The following is a 24,243-nucleotide window of genomic DNA, read 5'->3' on the forward strand; positions in this document are numbered from 1 at the left end:
GTGGTAGAGTCCCCCTTTTAGCGTTAGTGCAGGTCCTTTTAGCTTAGTTTTTAGCTCTTCCCACGTGCTGTACTTCCCACGTAGTACAACAATTCATATCAAGAAAGCATTTCTGCCTGCAAACTCTAGGTGGCAGCACAGTACGATAAATGCCACAGTCAGTTATATCATAACGGATTCTTATTGACACAACTGCTATAAAGCTTGGGTCCAGTGTTTGACCATCTCTCCTGTAAACAATGAGAACAGCTGACAATACTGTGTACTTTCTTAGCAAATGGTTTGCTGTAGGTACACATACACCTAATGCTATCTTAGTTTGTTAAAAGAAAACACAACTGGCATTTTGTAAACACTTGCTTAATTAAACAATTTCACGTGAGAGAGGTGCTTCCATGTGAGCTGTGCGTTTTTTTTAATATATAAATACTGTGTGTGTATGTATGTATATGTATATATATATATATATATATATATATATATATAATACACACACACACTCTATCTCACAAAAGTGAGTACACCCCTCACATTTTTGAAAATGTTTTTATATTTTTTCATGTAACACTGAATAAATGACACTTTACTGCAATGTAAAGTAGTGAGTGTACAGCTTGTGTAACCATGTAAATTTGCTGTCCCCTCAAAATAACTCCACACACAGCCATTAATGTCTAAACTACTCGCAACAAAAGTGAGTACACTCCTAAGTGAAAATGTTCAAATTGGGCCCACTTAGCCATTTTACCTTTCCGTTGTCATGTGACTTGTTAGTGTTACAAGGTCTCATACGTAAATGGGAAGCAGGTGTGTTAAATTTGGTGTTGTCAGTCTGTCATACTGGTCACTGGAATTTCAACATGGCATCTCATGGGAAAAGAACTTTCTGAGAGTCTGAAAAAAAAAAATCGTTGATCTAGATAAAGATGGCATGGGCTATGTTGGAACAGGAAGGTGCCATTCCCAAACTGTTCCCACAAAGTTGGGAGCATGAAATAGTTCCCTTCACTGGAACTAAGGAGCCAAGCCCAACCCCTGAAAAACAACCCCACACCATAATCGCCCCTCCATCAAATGATTTGGACCAGTGCACAAGATGCAGATGCCTTGCTTTTCTAATTGCAGGCCAACTTGTTTAAGAATATGTAAGGATTATAACATTGTTATAACCGGTTGATTAATTACATGGCAACTAGACATGAGGGGGTCTTATATTCATAGAGTACTTTTTTTTTTTTTTTGTAAATGGCATTTCAAAACGCAACTTGTTTACCTGGACATTATAGTGACCTTGATTGTCATGTTTTTGTAACTACAAGTAGGGGGCTCTTGTTTGACCACAAGCTCGAAATTGTTTAATCAAGTCTATCAGAACCCCCTCCATCTTTAGTTACTGATATTAAACTGGATATAAAGGGAATTTTTTACCTGCCAGACGGGAATTGTGAACTAGTAATTTAGGATATAATATACATTTATTGCATGCATGGAAGCCACCTAGGTGCATAATATAGATTGGACATATACTGTATACTGGGGATGAGTGGAGTGCCTCTATGTTTGCTATGACAGAAAAGAACTAAGTATTTTGAATTGAACTGAGCCTTCTGATTATTGTATTATTTTGCAAGTACTCTGTTGGACTTGTCATCTGTTCTGTGATCCAATAAACACTCTTCTCACTGGAAAAGAATAATATTTGAATTATTCATTATCATTTATTATTTACTACATATTTATTGCCACTATATTATTACAACAATGTAAACCGTGGCGAGGCTTAAAGCGGTGGTTCACCCAATTTTTTTTTTATAAAATTAAATCCAGTAGCATACTAATGACATTTACTGTATGTAGGTTTTTTTTTGTTTTTTTTTCTTCTCCCCGTACATATCGTTTTCTTGTAATTTTGTCCAGGGCTTCCGGGTTCTGGACTGGGCGTTCCTATGCTTGGATTAGATGGCTTGATTGACGGCTTGTGAAACAGTTCCCCTGTCGCACAACGCGCGTCACCAGATTTCCGGAAATAGCCGAGCTGCGAGTCTGCACTATACGGCGCCTGCGCAGTCAGCTCTACACGGCAGGCGCCGTAAAGAGCCGAGTCCCCCTCGGATATTTTCAGAAGGCGTGACACGCTTAACCCGCACGTCAATCATCGAGCACAGCGCGTCTCCTGGGAGGATCAACACTCACTCCCAGGAGACATTGCGCAGAGCTCCCCGTCGGGGAAAAGGAGCGACACGCCCACTCCCCGCAAGGAAGAAGACCCGGAAGTGAGGCTGAAGGCAGGTAAGTGTGCAGATAAAAAAAAAAAATGACACTACAAACCTTTATTAGGGCTGCAGATAGCATAGGTAGAAAGTTCAGTTTTAGGGTGAACCTCCACTTTAAACATGGAGTTTTGCTCAGGCTAAAATCCTTTTCTACCTGTCTTGCTGCTCTTACACATTTTTGGTTCCTTCCTAATGGTTGATGTACACCATTAGTGGGGCATTGTTCAACCGAAATCTCATCAGATGATTCTGTAAATAGGGGGTTAAGTGTTGCAAGGATAGCCAAATCCCTTGGAGCTCCAGACAGGGGCAGATCCAGAGTCTAGTCTCGGGAGGGGCACTACCAGAAAATATTTTTGTTGGGGGTCAATTTATCAGGGAAATGACTGGTGTTAGTGCTTCAATGATCACGGCACCATGGTTGTTAATGGTGTCAGGATGATTGAAGCGCATTATTTATATTACATTGTAATATAAAATGAAATGGTTCAATTCATCATAATGCAGAATCAGTGGGAGCCCGAGTGTGTGACTTGTCACTTCACCTGTTATGAGATGCAGCTTGTCGCTTACCACATCACCTGCCACACGTTGCGGATTGTCACCTGCCACACGTTGCGGATTGTCACTTGCCATGTCACCTGCCACACGTTGCGGATTGTCACTTGCCATGTCACCTGCCACATGTTGCGGATTGTCACTTGCCGCATCACCTGCCACATGTTGTGGATTGTCACTTGCCGCGTCACCTGCCACAAGTTGCGGAATGTCACTTGCCTGCCACCAGATGCAGATTGTCACTTGCCACGTCACCTGCCACATGTTTCGGATTGTCACTTGCTAAGGTGGTGTTTTGCTTGTCAGAGTCAGGCAGCAGAGAGATGATGTAATCTCTCCTGCCTGCACAGTGAGGGCGGCAATTGACTGCAGAGATACAGGGCGGGCGTGGGGCAACTCTCTGCTCCCCTCCGCCTCCAGCTTGTTGATTGGCCAGCCGCCCGCTCACCCACAGATTCGACCAACTGACTGCCCACTCTCTGACTCTCACTCGCCGCCCGCCCACACACACACTGAGGTACTCGGCAGCTCACGCTGTCACCCGCCGCTTTCACATTTAATGCATCCTATGCATTGAGGTGAAAAAACACCTTGCTGTCATGTGCCCCCCCCCCCCCCATTTTACTTACCTGAGCCCATTCACCTGCTGTGCGTGTCCCCCGGCGTCTGGCTGTTTGAATAGATTGATAGCAGCGCAGCCATTGGCTCCCGCTGCTGTCAATCACATCCAATGACCCCGGGGGTCTATGGACGCCAACTGTTAGACACGGGAGCACACCCGCAAGCTAACCCCCTCGGTAAAGAGTTTCCCAGAGGGGGTTAACTTTAGCCGGGAGGAGCCGAGACAGCCGCTATGGGACCCCAGAACAGGATGATCAGGGCCACTCTGTGCAAAACGAACTGCACAGTGGAGAGAAGTATGACATGTTTGTTGTTAAAAAAATGTTTTAACCCATACAACCCCCTTAACCGGTTCCCGACCGGCTCCTGTACATATACGACGGCAGGATGGCTCTCCTGCACGAATCGCCGTATATTCACAAAGCACTTGCTCCGCAAGTTGCCGCGGCGTAGCGTAAATGGGCCAGCGTAAGCCCGCGTAATTCAAATGTGGAAGAGGTAGGCATGTGAATGAACAACGCATGCTCAGTATTACGTCGAATTTACTCCTTAAGATACGCCAGGCCCATTGCTTGTGACGTGAACATAACCTACGCACAGCCCCATTCACGTACGACTTACGTAAACGACGTAAAAATATACGCTTGCCAACGTCCATACTTTGCATTACCTATGCCTCATATAGCAGGGATAACTTTACGCCGGACCTAAGCCTTACGTAAACGGCGTAGCAGCCGCAAGTACGTTCGTGAATCGGCGTATCTACCTAATTTACATATTCAACGCGTAAATCTACCGAAGTGCCCCTTGCGGCCAGCGTAAATATTTCACCCAAGATAGGACGGCGTTGGAGACTTACGCCGCTCGTATCTTGGCAAAATCTATGCGGAACTGATTCTAAGAATCAGGCGCATAGATACGACGGCTCACATTCGGACTTACAACGGCATACGTGGAGATACGCCGTCGTAAGTCCGCTGTGAATCTGGCCCTATAACACCAACATGTCAGAAAAAAATAAAGAAAATTCAAAAACAGAATCACGAGGTTGGAAAAAGGATCTCCTTCTTGTCTCAGTATTTTGTTTTGTTTTTAACCACCTTTTGCTTTAATTCCAGCCTTTTGTCTGTTGGAATATGTCTCTACTAACTTTGCACATCTAGGGGCAGATCCACAAAGCACTTACGCCGGCGTATCTCGAGATGCGCTGCGTAAGTGTATATATACGCCAGTGTAACTATGCGCCGTATCCACAAAACGAGATATGCCTGAAAATCGGCTTTTTCCGACCGACGTAAATTTTCAGCACCGGCGCATATATACGCTGGACGCACCATTGATTTGCTATTAAAATATGCAAATGAGGGAGATACGGCTATCCACGAAAGTACGTTTGTCCGGCGCAGGCTAGGCACTCCACGCATAAGTTATACGTCCGGCCTAAAGTTACCCCTCATAAAACCAGACGTGTGCAGGTCAGCTGGAGAGCAGCTTCAACAGCACCGTTAGGGACGAGCTGAGCATCCACACTTGCAGGACAACAATCTGTATGCCAACATGCCAGGGGCATCCATGGTCATAGCTATACTACTGGCTTTACATGCGCGTAGGAGGAGGGCGCGGATATACCGACCGCGCCTAAACGACTTTGGCATGGGGGCTTCGGAGGTGTATCGCATCTTCAGATTCAGCCCTGATGCCATCCTGGAATTAGCCACAACCCTGAAAGATGACATCACCAGCCAGACACACCGCTCACAAGCAGTGGAGCCACTGGTCAAGGAACTGGCAACACTCCATTTCCTTGCCAGTGGCTTGTTCCAGCGTACAAGTGGTCGTGTCTGGGATGGCACAATCCTCATCATGGCACAAGGAGAATGCACGCCTGCACACCACTATGGTCCCTAGCACACACACCCCACATCCTCATCATATTGGATTAGCCCAAGTCCTCAATGCAGGACTTGGGAGCAGCAACGCCCCGTCAAGGCTCCAATTGTGTTGCTGTCCATTCATACCACATTCACACGGACCTGGGGATCACTTCTCCCCGACGACCAAGGGTGATACCCCTTTTCCGGCAGGAATGTCACCCCCACATTCAAACACCAGTCACACTGTAGCCTGCACTACTGACCGTGTGCTTGGGCAAAAAAAAAAAAAAAACTCATAACCTGAGTATATCAGAAAAAACATAAAAAACTCATAACCTGAGTATATCAGAAAAAATACAAAAAAAAAATCAACGGCACTGACGTGCCCCACGCCTGCCACGGCCCCGGCCCCTGCTCCTCATGGGAGACTCATGGGGGGGAGGAGCATCCCCTGGTCTCTCCACGGCTGGCGGCCTGCCCTCCAATGCCAGGGCGATGCGGGTGAGGACCGCATTTGTGTCCGTCTGCAGCCTCGCCCCCGCCTGGATGGCTGCTGTGTTGTCCCTGACAGCCTCTGTCAGGGCGTGGACCTCATCACCCAGGCCTGCTGTGGTGGCCTGCAGTTCAACCAGGCAGGTGACCCCAGCTGCCGAATTTGAGCCCACATCCTGCACAGCTTCCTTCAGGGAGGCCATGCTGTGTGCCATGTGGTCCATCTTCATGGCAATCTGACCCAGATGGCAGGTCTGGCAGGCCTGGTCCCTCTTCAGATGTTCAGGAAAAAGGTCAGACACCCCTCTTGTCTTCCTAGACATCTTCCTGTGTCCAGAAGTGGCTTGGGGCAGTGGAGAAGGGGAGACCCTTGGAGGGAAGCCCTGTTGGGGGAGAAGCGGGAGGTGCTACCCGTGAAGGTGGGTTGACTGGTCCCAGCCACAGGGGAAGACTCCTCCAAATGGAGCCTGACCTCATTGCCACTGGTCATCTCCTCCTCCTCAACCACCTCCTGAGGAGAGGTGTGGCCACTCCCTTCCACAGAGGACTCCTGGCTTGCCAGGGGGTCTGACTCAGACTGATGTCCGGGGGATGTTGTGGACTGGCCAGATGGCCCAGCACCCTCCTGCACATCTGTGGATGACACAACATTCACATGTTGGAGGATCCACACACTTGTCACATGTTCCCTTCCACCCCCACACATGCTACACACCAGATAGGAGATGAAACACACTAACCTGTCCTTAAGGCATCCACAATGGAGTCAAAGCCCTCCACTCCCTCCACTTGATGCCTGTGGAGGCACTGGGCAACCACCTGCTCCTCAGGAGTCAACGACAGGGTAGTTGCTGGTCCCCCTCCAGTGCCCCAGGCATGAGTGCTCATCCTGGCCAGCTTACCTCAGACCAGGCGACGCAGGTCGTTGATTTTTTTTAACATGTCATTGGGGGTCCTGGCCTCACTCCCCCAAAGCATTAACATCAGTGGCAATCTGCGTGAGGATCTCCTTCCTCCTGGACTGGGTGGTATTGGCACTCTCTGCCCCATGAAGAAACCTATCATACTGGGCCATGGCACTTATAATGACCGCCTTCTCCTGTGGGGAACAATTTAGCTTCCTCCTCTTCTGAGCTGCTGGAGCAGACATGGCTCAAAAACAATCAGCTGCAAAGAAAAGAACAAAAGTACCTTGCTTCAGGGGGGGGGGGGGGGAACCAGAGGATATACTTTTTGCACTGGACGGGCGCATGTCTGGGCGTATTTATGCCCTGGGCGTATCTCACTAATTACTCGGGCCTAGTTCGTATCTCACTGATTACGCTGGGCCTAGTTCTGAGCATGCGCAGAGAGGCGCTGAACATAGTCAGCGTCACTGCGCATGCGCCGTCTGTTCGGCTCTTCATTTGCATGGGGTCACGGCTCATTTCAATGGAACACGCCCACTTCAGTTGAGCCGGCGTAGCGGAAATGAGATGCACTACGCCGGCCTATATATGCGCCGATGTACGTGGATCTGCCCCCTAGACTTTGGAATATTTGCCCACTCTTCTTTGCAGAACTGCTTAAGTTGAGTTAAATGGTGACCATTTGTGGACTGCAGTCTTTAAGTCATTCCAGAGATTTTCAATGGGGGTTAAGTCTGGTCTTGGACTAGGCTATGCAAGAACATTCCTGTTTTTGCTCCTTCAACCACTGTGTGGTTATTTCTTCTTTGTGCTTTGAGTCATTGTCATGTTGGAAGGTAAACCTTCAACTCATTGACAACTTTCTGGCCGTATTTTGCCCCATCCATTTTTCCTTCTATCCTGACAAGTGTTCCAGTCCCTGCTGCAGGGAAACTCCCCCACAACAGGATATTACCACCTCCATGCTAGGAATGGTGTTATTTAGATGGTGAGCTGATGGTGAGCTGTATTGGATTTTCATCAGACATATCGTTTGGTGTTGAGGTAAAATAATAAAGTTTTAGTCTCATCTGACTAACACCTTTTTTCATGTGGCCTCAGAATCTTCAAGGTGTGTTTTGGCAAAGCCCAGTCATGACTGCATGTGGCCTTTCTTGAGCAGTGGCTTTTTTCTTTCAACCCCCCATACAAGCCACATTTGAAAATTTGGGGTATTATTGTCGCATGCACACAATGACCACTGGTTTCATAAATTCCTGCAACTACTTCAGAGTCTTTTTGTAGCCTCTCTGACCAGTTTCCTCCTGGCTATTTCATCCAGTTTGGAGCGATGTCCTTATCCAGGGAGGATCTGTGTTGTACCAAATACCTCCCACATCTTAATAATAGACTTCACTGTACCAGGAAAAAATTGATAAAGACTTAGATTTTTTTTTTCTGACATGTTGAATTCACTTAAATGATATAATTGCACTGAATAAATACAGCTGGATAAAACAAAAACTGTTTTTCTGTCTTAATTTCAGACTGCAAAGCAACAAAATGTGATTATATTAAAGGGGGATAATTAATTTCTATCCCCACGGTGTATAATACATATTTTGCCCTATTTTTTTTTTTTTTTTATAGAAGAGTTACCCACATTGCTTTACTCTTGAATGGTAAGTGCCTTCGATGAGCAAAGTACAGGTTCACTTTAAAACTGTGATGTATCATGGCTCCAGCAGGAGGGGGATGGTGGTGTTGGAGAAGACATTTAATAAACTAGAGGGTAATCATATACCCCTTGTGTCCTCCCAGAACTGGTTATCCTTTTTAAGATGTACTTTTCTTTTAACAAACGGTACTGACTATTAATCTTGACATCCACCCATTGCTGAAATGAGTATAACTGGTAACATAAAAAACAATGAACTAACAATTTTTTCCCATATAATTGACTTTTCTTAGGATACTTGTGTGTCTACATGGAGAAAGATGAGTCTCTGGGTGCCACCTTGATTTTGGCCTGGGTTCCTAACTCTCGCATTCAGCGTCAGGATGAAGAGGCCTTGCGTTACATTACTCCTGAGAGTTCACCAGTCCGAAAAGTTCAACGAAAAAGAAATCGGCACCTTCCAAAAACTGCTTCTTCCTCATCTCAAAAACCATCCACATTTACCAAAGAAAATCCAGGAGACAACCCAGGACAGAATGCTGCTTATACTCCTGGAGAGCAGAATGCCTCTGATGTCTCTGAAGAGGGAACAGGGGATGTTGTAGAACAAGGCGAAGATGAACGGTCTTTGGACATATCTTCTGATGAAGTGAGCAAAGATAGCCCTTTGGACTCTGATTCTGATGCATTTTCTTCTCCCTTTTGTCTGTCCCCTATAAGCGAAGCTCTAGGAGAAAGCAGTGGTTCTGTTTTTTTGGAGAATGAGATGAGGTAAGTTATAAGCTCATCTAATTTAATGAATGAATAGATATTTAAGTAGAAGGGCACAAAAATGTTGAATTTAAAGTAGTAGACTTCTATGTGCTTTTTTTTTTTATTTATTTATTTATTTATTTTTTTAAACCTTGCTTGGTTAAGAAAACAGGTCAAAATACACTCCCTGGCTAGCTGAATAATGTGGGAGCAGCTAAACGCCAATGAGATCATCCTGTTGCTTACTCTTTCTCCCCCTCGTCGGCATGATCGCTTCCAGACTATGTACATACAGTAGAACCTGATTTATGTTCTAGTGCTACCTTCCCTATATAGCCTGAAAAAAACTTTTTTTGGTTTTAGATTTACTATAAAGTATAAAAATATTTTTTTTTTTTTAGCTATTTGGTTAATTGTATCTCTCCTGCTTATATTAGACAGGCAGGTGCTAATTGGGCTTTCTACAGGTACTTCATAACATCATAAGAGATTGCTGGCTGACTTTTTCTCTGGAGGATTTCCTGCCCGATTTTATACTGTAAAGCTTAGTACACTATTAAGTACTAGTACTGCTATTTTTTTTTTCATTTAACTCAGCGGGCTGAACAAAAAAAACATGACAGCTCAGGTCAGAGCCGCTGCACTAACAATCTGATCTTAGTACAGCGATCTCCCCTGCTGTTCTATTGTGTCCTGACAGGGGGGCGGCCCCCCAGCCAGAACACCCCAGGCCTGCCATTGGCTGAGAGCGCTGATCGAGAGCCGGTCACCAGACCTTTTCTGGTCATGCCACTTCGACAGAAGTCAGCTGAACAGCTTTAGGTTGTTCTTCTGACCATTGAGCACACATACTAGTCAGTTACTAGAAAATCACTTTCACCCCCAAATCACTCACCCCGAGTTTGTGGAGGCAAAGAGGCCACATGGAAGTTAGATCTTGTGTGCACAGTTTGATCACATCTGATCAACTATTTTTCCTATGGGACTTCTGGCTTCTCTGATGTGGTAGTAAATGTGGCCATGCAAAGATATATCTTCTACTCAATACAACTAAATATTCAGCATATTCAACGATTTGTATCAACTAGTTTTTACACATTTAGATATCTCTGAATTTTTTGTTTCTATTTTTTTAAATTGTTATACAATGGGTGCAGATATATTAATTTCAAGGAATAAGAACAGCTAATCCATATTTAACAGCCAATTCAATGTCTACCCCATCTTGTGTAAGCAAACTTCTTGTGATGCCCCTCCCACCCACTAGTACAGAGCTTATCATGTGTATCTTTACATAGCACACCAGGAAGGACAAGAAAAGGTGTAGAAACAGACAATAATACAACACGGCTAGAAGGAGAATGCTGGGAAAATTTGGTTATGTATATTATCTCTAGATGCTAGACTCTAGCAGCTAGAGAGTTACTACCACCATAATCGCGCCACAAGTTCAGGAGTAGTCACCAGTATGGAAATGAGTTTACAATGAAAATGTACCTTATTTAGCAATAGACTGCATAAAATCATAATCGCCATCTCAGCCAGAAAAGTAACTACTATAGTTTTCACCAGAGTCTGAGAGTGGCTGCTGTAAACTGACATTGATCATGCTGATGGTCACTAGTAGAGCCAGGGAGGTACCGTCTTAATTTTTGCTAAAGACTGAGAGTGACTACAAAAAAAAATATTACAGCTAGAGCCAGGAAGTGATCACATTTTATAATCACTCTTATGCCGCATACACACCATCACTTTATGTGATGAAAAAAAACGACACTTTCTGTGAAGTAAAAAATGACGTTTTTGAAACTTCAATTTTCAAAGACGAAGTTGCCTACACACCATCGTTTTTCTCACAATGTTCTTGCAAAGTGAGGTTACGTTCCACCACGTTTTACCATTGAAGCTTGCTTTATAAGTAGCTTCTGGGCATGCATGGATGAAAAAACGTCTTAGAAAACGAAGTTTTTTGCTACACACGGTCAATTTCTGTGAAGTAAAAAGTGCACTTTTGAAAAACGACACATAAAATTGAAGCATGCTTCAATTTTTTTTTGGTCGTTTTTTTACAAGACATAAAACGACGTTTTCCCCCACACACAGTCAATTAAAGTGACGTTTTTAAAAACGTCATTTTTTTTCATCACATAAAGTGATGGTGTGTACGGGGCATTAGAGCAAGGAGGTGATCAACAGCATAATATTTGTAAGTTTACCGCTTCAAGTCTTGTTCTTCAAAAATTTAGATTAGTTTGCCTACCAGTTTTTGCCCCAAGGACGTCAGGGGTATCTGTGCTAAAATTTTAAAATCCTAAGTTTAATTTTTACATTGCTTTTCAATTGCTTATAGACTACTCCTACTACTCTGACACTATCTTGAGGTTTGTACATTTACTTTGTGAAGATCCCCACACATTTACTTCCTTAAATTCTGTGACACATATTCACTATGCCCTGTGAGTCGGCGCTGCTGTGTCACTCATTTCACAGAGTCTGCCTTCTGGTCTACTGTCATTCTGAGAGGAAGAGTTTCAGGAGGCAAAGCCAGTACAGTAATCACTGCTTGCAGGTAGTAAGGTATAATGGGGTATGTACAAACTTACAAAAGTTTTTCCAGCACACCAACCAGCAAGCCTACAAAAAGAAAAAAAAAGAAAAATGGCACTAACAGTTTGTGCTAAAAACAGAGGTTTTATTTGCAGACAAGGAAGCCATACTACCTCCACATGCCCCTCCTGTAAAGTGTGGTCATAACTGTAATATTTGAGATTCTCCATATTGGAGCATACATAGCAATGGATAAATTGGTGTCAGGCATGCCTGAAGGGAGCCTAGTCCCCCCTAAAGGTGCAGGGACAAAATAGAAGACCAGCAAGAACACAATGGCAGCTGAAGGCACCCAGTGTGTCCCCATGCCAATTCCAGTGAGCAAGCTATACAACAATTTCAACCAGCCCAGTTTATAACAAGCTATTGAAGTAAGGTGCATATGGTAGGGCTTTGCACAGCACAAATCGGCAAGAATTCAAAAGTAAAACAAGGGAATTGGCAGAGGAGAAGCTGCAAAGCATGCAGAGAATCCCGGAAGTTGAGGAAAGAGACGACCGGCAGACAGGCAGCAATCCTAACATGAAAGGAGATTTTTATAGCTTATATTGGATCATCAATAATAACTATTATTTGTATAGGTGCCAGGGACAAGTGGCTGTTTGGAAGCCCAGCTTGCAGTGGTTGGAACAGGCTTGCAGCGGTCAGAGGCCAAATCCCTTATACAAACAAGGGTCAGGGCAGGTGGCAATGAGTAGTGCGCATAGGTTTTGCAGGCAATGGTCAGGCCATTAGGGGCTTATATGTATCCAAGCAAGAGATCAAGCCAAGAGGCAATAAGTAGTATATTCCATATCCAAACAAGGGTCAACCAAGAGGATAAGCAAGCAGTAGCAATCCAAGGCAAGGTATGAGTACAGGAGCCATGAAACAGAATGCTAGCACAATGCTCAGAGCCCTGGGTTTGTAATGCTCCAATAAAGCCAGAGTGCTTCATCCAATCAGAGGGGAGAAATATCCAGACAGAGCTAGGGATGTAATCGGTGCAAAGGAGGCTAGGTAGACGTGAATGGTGGGTGCAGTCTTCAGGGACCTGTCAGTGTCCCAGAAGACTGCAGGGGGGAGTGAGGGAGAAGAACTTCAGTTTCCGAGTACCGCGGCGCTCTGAACAGAAGTGGGAAGCAGGTACCTGACAAAATTTGGGTACCTGCTCCCACCGCCCACTCCTCAAAAGTACCAATCGCTCAAGAGGAGCATGGAACGAGTCCTTAAAGCAGAACTTCCCCTTTTGAGTGGAGCTCCGCTTTAAAGTGTATTTTCAGCTATTTTTTTATGGCTTTTTTTTTACGTTTTAGTTTTGGATAGAATGGGGAAAGATTAGAACCCATTACAAGTGTGGAAATAAGCAACAGAACTAAAAATGTTTTTTTTTTTAAAGTATTTGAGGGGAAGTTTTGAACGCCTGACAGGTTTTTATTTAAGATTAATTTCACTTATAAGAGTTAACAATATCTTTTTGCAATTAAAGTTCTTAGTTTTAGTTTACAAGAACTGGTGAACATGTTGGATCTGTATATTTTATGTAAGCATCATCAGAGTTTACCATAGATTGTGGATTTCCACCTGCATGTTTCTAAAGTTGCCACCAGAGGGTGCCATGTTCATGCGTAACTAATTTATTAATGTGTAAAAAGATGTGCAGTACACTCTATTAAACATTACAGTTCCAGGAAAACGTACCAACTGGCAGAATAGTTTTCAGGGTTTGGTGCAATTATGGCTTTAGACAAGGGACTGTAATCATGCAATACTTAAATACAATTAAAAGCTTTGTACTTTCTTTGTATTATGATAAGACGACCAGTAAAAATAATTAAATAAATATAGTAAAAATGTAAGAAAGATATACTGTAATTGATGCCAAAATCAGATTGTAGGGAAAAAAAAGGAAACCCACAAACACCAGCTAAAGACGGTGAAGATTTAATCCTGCCCTGTTTCTGAACCATGTTGATGTTGAAGTCTTCTTTTAATAAAACACAAAACAAATATTTTCCCAGCACACTTACTAGCTAGCCTACAAAAAAATTCTCCTTAAAGGTTCAGGTACACAACAAAAGCCCAACAAAGCAAATGGAAACTGAAGACATTCAACGTGACCCAAACCCTCCCCACCCGCCGGCGGGCAGGTCAGGTGCACTTAACCCATCTATGCAGCGCTTCACTGGTGGCTTCTCTTGCTCCTCAGTGGCGGTGACGGCTCTCCATGGGCATCGGTGCCTTCCCTTTCCTCCCTCCTCCTGGGCGGCAAATTGGGACTCTTCTCTTTTCGGCCAATCGGAAAACGGGTCTCAGACCTGCTTCTGATTGGTCAGATTGAGGATCAGTGTTATAACAGCAAATATTGAACTGCTCTCCAAAAATACAATAACTGCCTCCTCACCGCCAAGCAGACCTATTTTATCACTCTCATTAACAATTTATCATCCCGTCTCCGTCAACTCTTCTCTACCTTTCTGGACTAGAGGCTGGATGTACCATAGAAAGGTACAATGATAACTTGTATATGATCCAAAAAGAGTGAGGGAAATACAAGTGCCTGAGTGTATTAATACGTGATAACCTGATTGGCATGTACTGTACACTCTAGTAAGCATGTGATATAAGCATAATTGATATACAACAAGTGTTGAAAATAAAATGAATCAATAGTGGCACTTGGCCGCAAAGGTGATCACCCACTAGGTGAACTAATGACCAACTATAATAGCCACCAGAGGTAATAGTGTATAATTCAAAAATAGATGAAATCAAATAAAATCGAACTTCGCCAGCCAGCGATATGTGAAATCAGATAATACCAACGTGGTGGTGAATAACCAATGAGTGTATAGCACGGGTTTCCTGGCCTGGGTGGCTCCACTTCTTTTTAAGTTGTCCGAGAATCCTCCAAGGAAAAAGATAATCTCATAGCGCAGTATGTTCAGAATAAAAAAGTTTTATTTTAACACTGCCACATAGGCATGTGCAACACAGCAGGCAGTTACAAAAAACTTTTAGAACCAAGTTCCATAAAAAATAAATAAATAAAATAAAAGAAAAGAAAAAAGGACAAATTGGTAAAAACAAAATAGCAGGCAGTTATCTTGTGATAGCATAAGCCTCCCACCACAGCACTAATAGCCGGTGAATCGAATGTGTCAGCTCCAGCTGGGGAACGGCGCGCGCTCCACTGGAAGACAGCTGATCGGTCCGGGTAGTGCGTGTGGGTGTGCGTGTATCCGCTTTACGCACGTTTCGTATTGATTACGTCTACTGAAGCGGGTACACGCATACCACGTCAGATAGTTTATATAGCAAGCGTCAACATGCAGGCGTCCCTCCCCCTCTACGGTAGAAGCCAATCAGAAGGTGTTGGGGAATCCCATCTAATTGGAATATTCTGAAATGTCTCCGTGGGCGTTCCTATTTCCGCATGTTGGCGCTGATATCCTCAAACATAGTGCAAATACTTTAAACAGTGATTTAGGCAGCAAGACGTTGGCATTACATCAGGCTGTACTGGTAATATGCATATGCAAAATCACTGTCCACTGTGCTGTATCCCTAAATGATGGTACATAAAACATTTGAAAAAACCCTTTGTGGGGAGGTGTGTCGTTGGCATAACTCATAGGGGAAAGGTGTTGTTAATGCACCATTATTATCCCACCCTCAGCGTGTCAGGGAGTGAAGTACCAAAGTGTAAGTTAGAAGGGTATGTGTCACGAATATTTGCGTGTTAATCCTTAGTTGTAGATGATTCAGAATTAAAAATTAAAAATTAGAAATTACAAATTAAAAATAAAATAAAACATTTTTTTGTGTATTGAACCCAGCCTTCAGTAAGGGTCTGGGTATATAGATTAGTGTGACATCTGGCCAAAATGTAATAATGTGTAGACCGATGGGTAAATACCATAAGTTATAAAATTATGTAAATAATATACAAAAATATATATAGGTTAAGGCAACTGATCCAGGTAGTGAGGTGTATGTGAGATCATACAGGATGCTAGTAATTGCTAGTCAAAGTATGTGGGCGGTGTTAACTACCCATGGGCAAAGGGCACACTTGTACTGGGGTGCCCTTGCACAGTCCTGCATTGCCATCTGAAGGCAAATGCATTCGTAGAGCTAATTCAAACCAGAAGGCACGATAATAATAGGGTACATTAGTGTTCAATATGTGGTAACTGGGGACATAGAGCGTACACGTTGTCATAAGGACACCAAAAGACAGGTGATGGTGGGTGTAGCTCTGGTGCCTGGGGGGTACACTGAAAGGCTAAATGCGTCTAGGATCATGTTGCAGCTTCAATAACTGAGTATCACCCGTTCATGCATGTCATTAAACCCCTATAAACAAGTACCTGCACAATAGAGGCTGAAGTACAAAAAAGGGGGTGCAATGTGAGAGATGTATACAACATGTTGGCTTGAGGCATAAGAGGGTGAGCAATCTATAGCCTGTATGTAACCCCGCGTAAGGGGCTGGGTATATCTGTTTATAACATAGAAAAGGGGGATTGGACTAGAAAACTCGGGGATATCCAAGGTGGGGGCTAGCCCAATTCGTAGAGCTAATTCAAACCAGAAGGCACGATAATAATAGGGTACATTAGTGTTCAATATGTGGTAACTGGGGACATAGAGCATACACGTTGTCATAAGGACACCAAAAGACATGTAATGGTGGGTGTAGCTCTGGTTCCTGGGGGGTGCACTGAAAGGCTAAATGCGTCTAGGATCATGTTGCAGCTTCAATAAATGAGTATCACCCGTTCATGCATGTCATTAAACCCCTATAAACAAGTACCTGCACAATAGAGGCTAAAGTACAAAAAAGGGGGTGCAATGTGAGAAATGTATACAACATGTTGGCTTGAGGCATAAGAGGGTGAGCAATCTATAGTCTGTATGTAACCCCGCGTAAGGGGCTGGGTATATCTGTTTATAACATAGAAAAGGGGGATTGGACTAGAAAACTCGGGGATATCCAAGGTGGGGGCTAGCCCAACCGTGGAGTGGTAATGAGTGAAGTAGTTCAACTGAGGGCACTGTGCTAATAGCAAGTGTGTGGGTAGCAATGTTGGTGCTAGCGTGGATGATATGTCGGTGTCCACTAGTAACATCCCTGCTACAATCACAGAAATGTAGGCGAGGTTGTAAGTGGATAAATGAAAAGTGAATAAATGCGGAATAAGTACTATCTGGGTCATCTGTACTCTAAGTATAGGTGTGCTACACTTAGGGGTTGGCCAAAAAGCAGTTCAAATCGATGTCCTTGTTTAGCCCAAAGGGCGCCAAGGAACCCAGACGATATATATACATCCGGTCTAATTTTGGGAGATAGCTGTTGTCTTGTTCCCACCCCTCCAGTTGTCTTTAATTGTGTCGATACCGTAAAAGATCAAACTAGTCGGGTCTTGCTGGTGGAATTCTTTAAAGTGGCGTGAGAGATGGTGTCTCGGAAATCCTGCTTTAATCCTGTTAATATGCTCTCGAATTCTCACTTTCAAGGGTCGGGTGGTTCTGCCCACGTATTGCAAGTGGCACAGACATTCGATGACATATGTCACGTGTGTAGTGCCACAGGTAATGAGCTCCTTAATTTGATATTCTTTAAAGTCGTTTCTTGATTTAAGACTTGTTTTCTTTCTAGGTTGTTTTTTACTGACCCTACAGGCCAGGCAACGCTGGCATTTGAAAAAGCCCTTAAGTTCAGGGCATAAACTAACAGGCCGTGGTGGGTCAAGGACATTGTGCACAAGGTGGTGACGTAGAGATGGTGCACGTCTGTAAATGAAGCTGGGTTTTTTACCTAGAACTTTAGTGAGGGCATGATCTTCTTGTAAAATCGGCCAATATTTTTTGACAATATGTTCAAAGTCTTTATATTGGGAGTTGAAGCCGGTAATAAATGCCACATCTGATTTGTTATTTTTGTTCTTTTTTTTTAAGTAACAACATGGAGCTTCTATCCATGTTCAGAACTTCAGCTTTTAGTTTTACCAGATGTTCTTCCTTGTACCCTTTCTCCTTAAATCGGTCAACAATTATGTCCGCTTGGGCTATGTAGTCTGTGATAGAGCTGCAATTCCTCCGGAGTCGCATCATTTGCCCTTTAGGTATGTTGGCTTTCCAACGTGGGTGATGACAGCTTGTTGATGGAATATTTCCATTGCGATCCGTGGATTTGAAGTATGTTCTTGTTTGTAGCTTAGGTCCCTGCTTATAGATCTGAAGATCAAGGTAATCTATACATTCCATATTGTACTTCCCGGTAAAGGTGAGGCCATACCTGTTGGTGTCCAGATCATGTAAGAAATTTTCGAACGTATCAGTTGTTCCGTCCCATAAAATGATAAGGTCGTCAATATACCGCCTATACAGTCTAATCTCGGGGATATTTTGACTGTATATATGCTCTTCCTCCCAACAGTCCATCAGTAGGTTGGCAACACTGGGGGCATAACGAGCCCCCATCGCCACCCCCCTTAGTTTGTACGTAGTAGTTTTTCTGGTACCAAAAATAGTTACATTCCATCGCCATTCTGAGGCCTTCTACAATAAAATTGATTTGTGCTTGTTTTAGCCTAGTGTTTTGGTGTAGGGCTTTTTCTACCCCTAACACCCCATCTGCTTGTGATATACTAGTGTACAACGAATTAACGTCAATAGTGGCTAGAAGTAAGTTTTCTGCACCATCAATGTGCTGTAATTCATTGATCAATTGGAGGCTATCACGGAGGTGTGATCTACCCTCCTTGACGATTGGTTGTAAGTACGTGTCTAGGTACTCTCCTAAGCGGGAAAAGATGGAGTTAATCCCGCTTATGATCGGTCTACCTGGGGGTTTTTCTAATCTTTTATGTATCTTCGGGGTGTAATAGATTACTGGTGTTTTGGTAGAATTGGACACTAAGTAGTCAGCTTCTTTTTTTATTCAGAATTCCCAAGACTTTGCCTTTCTTAACAAATTTCTCTAGTTTTTTGGTGAACCGTATTTTGGGGTTTCCCTTTAGTTTTTTGTAGGTATTTTCAACTCTGAGCAGGTTTTCCATCTCTTCTTCATAGTCCACTTTGTTTAAGATGACAAGGCCACCTCCCTTGTCTGCCGGTCTGATTATAACTTCATTTCTATTACCGATTTCTTTAATGGTTTTCCACACATTCTTATTTTTGTTTTTAAATTTTCTCTGCAGTTTTTTCAGATCCGCTTCCACCATCTTTTTAAAAGCTCCTATACACTGGTTCCCTGGTGTATTGGGATTAAACGTAGAATTGTTCCTCAAATTAGTTTGGGTATATTCCGATGCTTCCATTATGCCTTCATCTTGGTTATTCAGAAAGAATTTACGCAAATTTAATTTTCTAAGAAATTTTTGAAGGTCAATAAACACCTCAAATTGATCTAATGCTTTTTCCGGTGCATATTTTAAACCCAGATCCAGAATCTGCAACTCTTCCTTAGTTAGTTGGATATCGCTAAGGTTGAATATGCCTTTCCCTAGTGTTGCCTTGGGCGTTTTCTTCTGCCCTCCCCTACACCCTCTGGTGCGTTTTCTCTTTGAGTGGGCTCAGTTTCTCTGTCCTGGTTGTACGGTCTGTTGTGCCATGGGTTGGGATATGGTCCCCGTTCGTGGTAGCCTTGATTTCTTTGGTTTTCTCCTCTTCCTGTTGATCTTCCAGGGGTAGCCCCTCGGCTGCCATTCGCCCCTCTCCAGCCTGTGTTCCCGTGTCCTGTTTTCGTTCGCCATCTTCCTGGCTGTGACCCAGATAGTACTTATTCCGCATTTATTCACTTTTCATTTATCCACTTACAACCTCGCCTACATTTCTGTGATTGTAGCAGGGATGTTACTAGTGGACACCGACATATCATCCACGCTAGCACCAACGTTGCTACCCACACACTTGCTATTAGCACAGTGCCCTCAGTTGAACTACTTCACTCATTACCACTCCACGGTTGGGCTAGCCCCCACCTTGGATATCCCTGAGTTTTCTAGTCCAATCCCCCTTTTCTATGTTATAAACAGATATACCCAGCCCCTTACGCGGGGTTACATACAGGCTATAGATTGCTCACCCTCTTATGCCTCAAGCCAACATGTTGTATACATCTCTCACATTGCACCCCCTTTTTTGTACTTCAGCCTCTATTGTGCAGGTACTTGTTTATAGGGGTTTAATGACATGCATGAACGGGTGATACTCAATTATTGAAGCTGCAACATGATCCTAGATGCATTTAGCCTTTCAGTGTACCCCCCAGGCACCAGAGCTACACCCACCATCACATGTCTTTTGGTGTCCTTATGACAACGTGTACGCTCTATGTCCCCAGTTACCACATATTGAACACTAATGTACCCTATTATTATCGTGCCTTCTGGTTTGAATTAGCTCTACGAATGCATTTGCCTTCAGATGGCAATGCAGGACTGTGCAAGGGCACCCCAGTACAAGTGTGCCCTTTGCCCATGGGTAGTTAACACCGCCCACATACTTTGACTAGCAATTACTAGCATCCTGTATGATCTCACATACACCTCACTACCTGGATCAGTTGCCTTAACCTATATATATTTTTGTATATTATTTACATAATTTTATAACTTATGGTATTTACCCATCGGTCTACACATTATTACATTTTGGCCAGATGTCACACTAATCTATATACCCAGACCCTTACTGAAGGCTGGGTTCAATACACAAAAAAATTTTTTATTTTATTTTTAATTTGTAATTTGTAATTTTTAATTTTTAATTCTGAATCATCTACAACTAAGGATTAACACGCAAATATTCGTGACACATACCCTTCTAACTTACACTTTGGTACTTCACTCCCTGACACGCTGAGGGTGGGATAATAATGGTGCATTAACAACACCTTTCCCCTATGAGTTATGCCAACGACACACCTCCCCACAAAGGGTTTTTTCAAATGTTTTATGTACCATCATTTAGGGATACAGCACAGTGGACAGTGATTTTGCATATGCCTATTACCAGTACAGCCTGATGTAATGCCAACGTCTTGCTGCCTAAATCACTGTTTAAAGTATTTGCACTATGTTTGAGGATATCAGCGCCAACATGCGGAAATAGGAACGCCCACGGAGACATTTCAGAATATTCCAATTAGATGGGATTCCCCAACACCTTCTGATTGGCTTCTACCGTAGAGGGGGAGGGACGCCTGCATGTTGACGCTTGCTATATAAACTATCTGACGTGGTATGCGTGTACCCGCTTCAGAAGACGTAATCAATACGAAACGTGCGTAAAGCGGATACACGCACACCCACACGCACTACCTGGACCGATCAGCTGTCTTCCAGGGGAGCGCGCGCCGTTCCCCAGCTGGAGCTTACACATTCGATTCACCGGCTATTAGTGCTGTGGTGGGAGGCTTATGCTATCGCAAGATAGCTGCCTGCTATTTTGTTTTTACTAATTTGTCCTTCTTTTTTTCTTTTCTTTTCTTTTATTTATTTATTTTTTATGGAACTTGGTTCTAAAAGTTTTTTGTAACTGCCTGCTGTGTTGCACATGCCTATGTGGCAGTGTTAAAATAAAACTTTTTTATTCTGAACATACTGCGCTATGAGATTATCTTTTTCCTTGGAGGATTCTCGGACAACTTAAAAAGAAGTGGAGCCACCCAGGCCAGGAAACCCGTGCATCCATAGGATCCAGGAAGACGAAATCGCAGTTGCTGGAGATTAATCTTACTTGCACTTTACCCCTGCAGGGGTGAGTGCCTTTGGTGAGTAGGGACCCAGGAGGGGGAGCACCGGAGCACTGTGCGAATTCACACAATTGTATTTTGTGATTTATCACCCAGAGTGGGTGCACCAGTTCACGGACACTTTTATATATACTACTGCCATGTCTATTTTTATTTTTTTACATATATGTGGACTGATGAGCCTTTTTGCTATACCTTAACCACTGGACATTTACATTTATTGTTTCACTTATGTTTATAGCTTCACCATTTACTGTTGTGCTATACACTCATTGGTTATTCACCACCACGTTGGTATTATCTGATTTCACATATCGCTGGCTGGCGATCACGGCGAAGTTCGATTTTATTTGATTTCATCTATTTTTGAATTATACACTTTTACCTCTGGTGGCTATTATAGTTGGTCATTAGTTCACCTAGTGGGTGATCACCTTTGCGGCCAAGTGCCACTATTGATTCATTTTATTTTCAACACTTGTTGTATATCAATTATGCTTATATCACATGCTTACTAGAGTGTACAGTACATGCCAATCAGGTTATCACGTATTAATACACTCAGGCACTTGTATTTCCCTCACTCTTTTTGGATCATATACAAGTTATCATTGTACCTTTCTATTGGTACATCCAGCCTCTAGTCCAGACAGTGCCACAACCCCTTCCATTCTTTTACTTATTTTGTTTGTGTCCCCTAGGGGGATCACTCATTAGGGGGGCTGCAGTCTTCAGCCACACTCACACTTAGTGTGTTCTGAGTTTACTCATATTTTATTGGTACCACCCTAGTTCTTTGCACCCCCCCCCCCCACTCTTCTCTACCTTTAACTCTCTACTTCGTCCTCCACTGCCTCCACCCACCTACTCACTCACTGCCCAGGAGATCGCGAATCACTTCAAACATAAGATTGATGCAGTTTGTGAGTAGGGATGAGCCGAAACCCCCCCCCCCCCCCGTTCGGTTCGCACCAGAACCTTCGAGCGGATCGTCCGTTCACGCGAACATTTAGAACCCCATTGACTTCTATGGGACTTGAACATTTGAATTCAAAAGTGCTCATTTTAAAGCCTAATATGCAGTTATTGTCGTAAAACGTCTTTGAGAACCCGGGTCTTGCCCCAGGGAAAATGTATCAATGGAAAAAAAGTTTTAAAAACGGTCGTTTTTTCTGAAGCAGTGATTTTAATGATGTTTAAAGTGAAAAAAAAAAATGAAAAAATCCTTTAAATATCGTACCTGTTGGGTGTCTATAGTATGCCTGTGAACTGTCCCTGCACAAAATGAGATTACTTTAATAAAAAAGTAATTTACAACTGCTTGCGGCTTTAATGTAATGTCTGGTCCCTGCAATATGGATGAAAATCATTGAGAAAAATAGCAGACACACAGAACACACTCCACGTAGCTTTAGGTGCACACTGCAGAGGACACCGGCAGTACACACACCACGTAGCTTTAGGTGCACACTGCAGAGGACACGGGCAGTACACACACCACGTAGCTTTAGGTGCACACTGCAGAGGACACGGGCAGTACACACCACGTAGCTTTAGGTGCATAAAATAAAAGAAACAACAAGAAAAAGCAGGCGCCACTTAGTAAACTGTAAAACTTTTACTATGATATGTAATAAAAGCACTCACATGTATTTTTGAAGATTCAGGCATATGGATGCTGTCCTGCGATTCGTCTTTGCCCAGCCAATAGATGTGGATATCCCTTGGTATCCCGCGGAGCGCACGCTTAGGGACGCTATGGTTGCGGTGGGGATGATGACGTCATCGCCGGGGACAGCAAACTCACAGAGCGCTTGAGCTTGACAAAGGTGCGCTCTGTGAGTTTGCTTCCCCATCGAACCACAGCACATGCACGGAAACGCGTCGCAACCATAGCGTCCCTAAGCGTGCGCTCCGGCATCTCTGCACCTCCATCTTCACATCGCATCGCACAGACCAAGCTAGATAGCATCCGCTATACAGCACAACACAAGCGCTGTTGCAGAGACCCAAGGGATATCCACATCTATTGGCTGGGCAAAGACGAATCGCAGGACAGCATCCATATGCCTGAATCTTCAAAAATACATGTGAGTGCTTTTATTACATATCATAGTAAAAGTTTTACAGTTTACTAAGTGGCGCCTGCTTTTTCTTGTTTCTTTTATTTTTATGTACCTGGAGTGTCGCTTCAGCTCCCTTTGCATGGCTGCCCGGAACCATGAACTGTAATTCACACTCAAAGCACACCTAGCTTACAGGACTTCTACTGAGGACACTCTTTTTTGATCCACACGGTACACCACATGCGCTTTATTGCATGTATTTGTTAGCTTTAGGTGCACACTGCAGAGGACACGGGCAGTACACACACCACGTAGCTTTAGGTGCACACTGCAGAGGAGAAAGGCAGTACACACCACATAGCTTTAGGTGCACACTGCAGAGGACACAGGCAGTACATCACGTGAGAATACTGCAGCTAGCACAATCACCTGCCTGCCAGTAAATTAGGAAATGCAGATCTAGCTAAACTATACAGTGTATAAATATATATACAACACCTGGGATGCATATATATCCTCTACACACTGTAACTTTAACTGACTAGCCTGCCTGCCCTGCCTGCTCTATCTACCTACTAAAAATGACACACTCTCACTCTCTATCGCTCTCTCTCTGTCTTCTCTCTTTTAACAACCGCAACACACTACACAAGGCCGACCTGCAGGTGGCCTTTTATAGTGTGGGGCGT

At 43.6% G+C, this 24,243-nt stretch overlaps 1 protein-coding gene across 2 annotated transcripts in view; it reads left to right on the plus strand.

Moving 5' to 3' along the window:
* The window catches only part of TBC1D16 (TBC1 domain family member 16), a 305,823-nt gene that overhangs the window by 104,989 nt on the left and 176,591 nt on the right, over window positions 1-24,243 (plus strand). For both annotated transcript variants that reach the window (XM_040330437.1, XM_040330436.1), the window contains exon 3: window positions 8,677-9,154. In XM_040330437.1, coding sequence (XP_040186371.1) covers window positions 8,677-9,154 — 478 coding nt within the window. The remainder of the gene's footprint in view (window positions 1-8,676; window positions 9,155-24,243) is intronic.

The sequence above is a fragment of the Rana temporaria genome, chromosome 12 (genome assembly GCF_905171775.1).
Source record: "Rana temporaria chromosome 12, aRanTem1.1, whole genome shotgun sequence".
In the NCBI taxonomy this organism is placed as follows: Eukaryota; Metazoa; Chordata; class Amphibia; order Anura; family Ranidae; genus Rana; species Rana temporaria.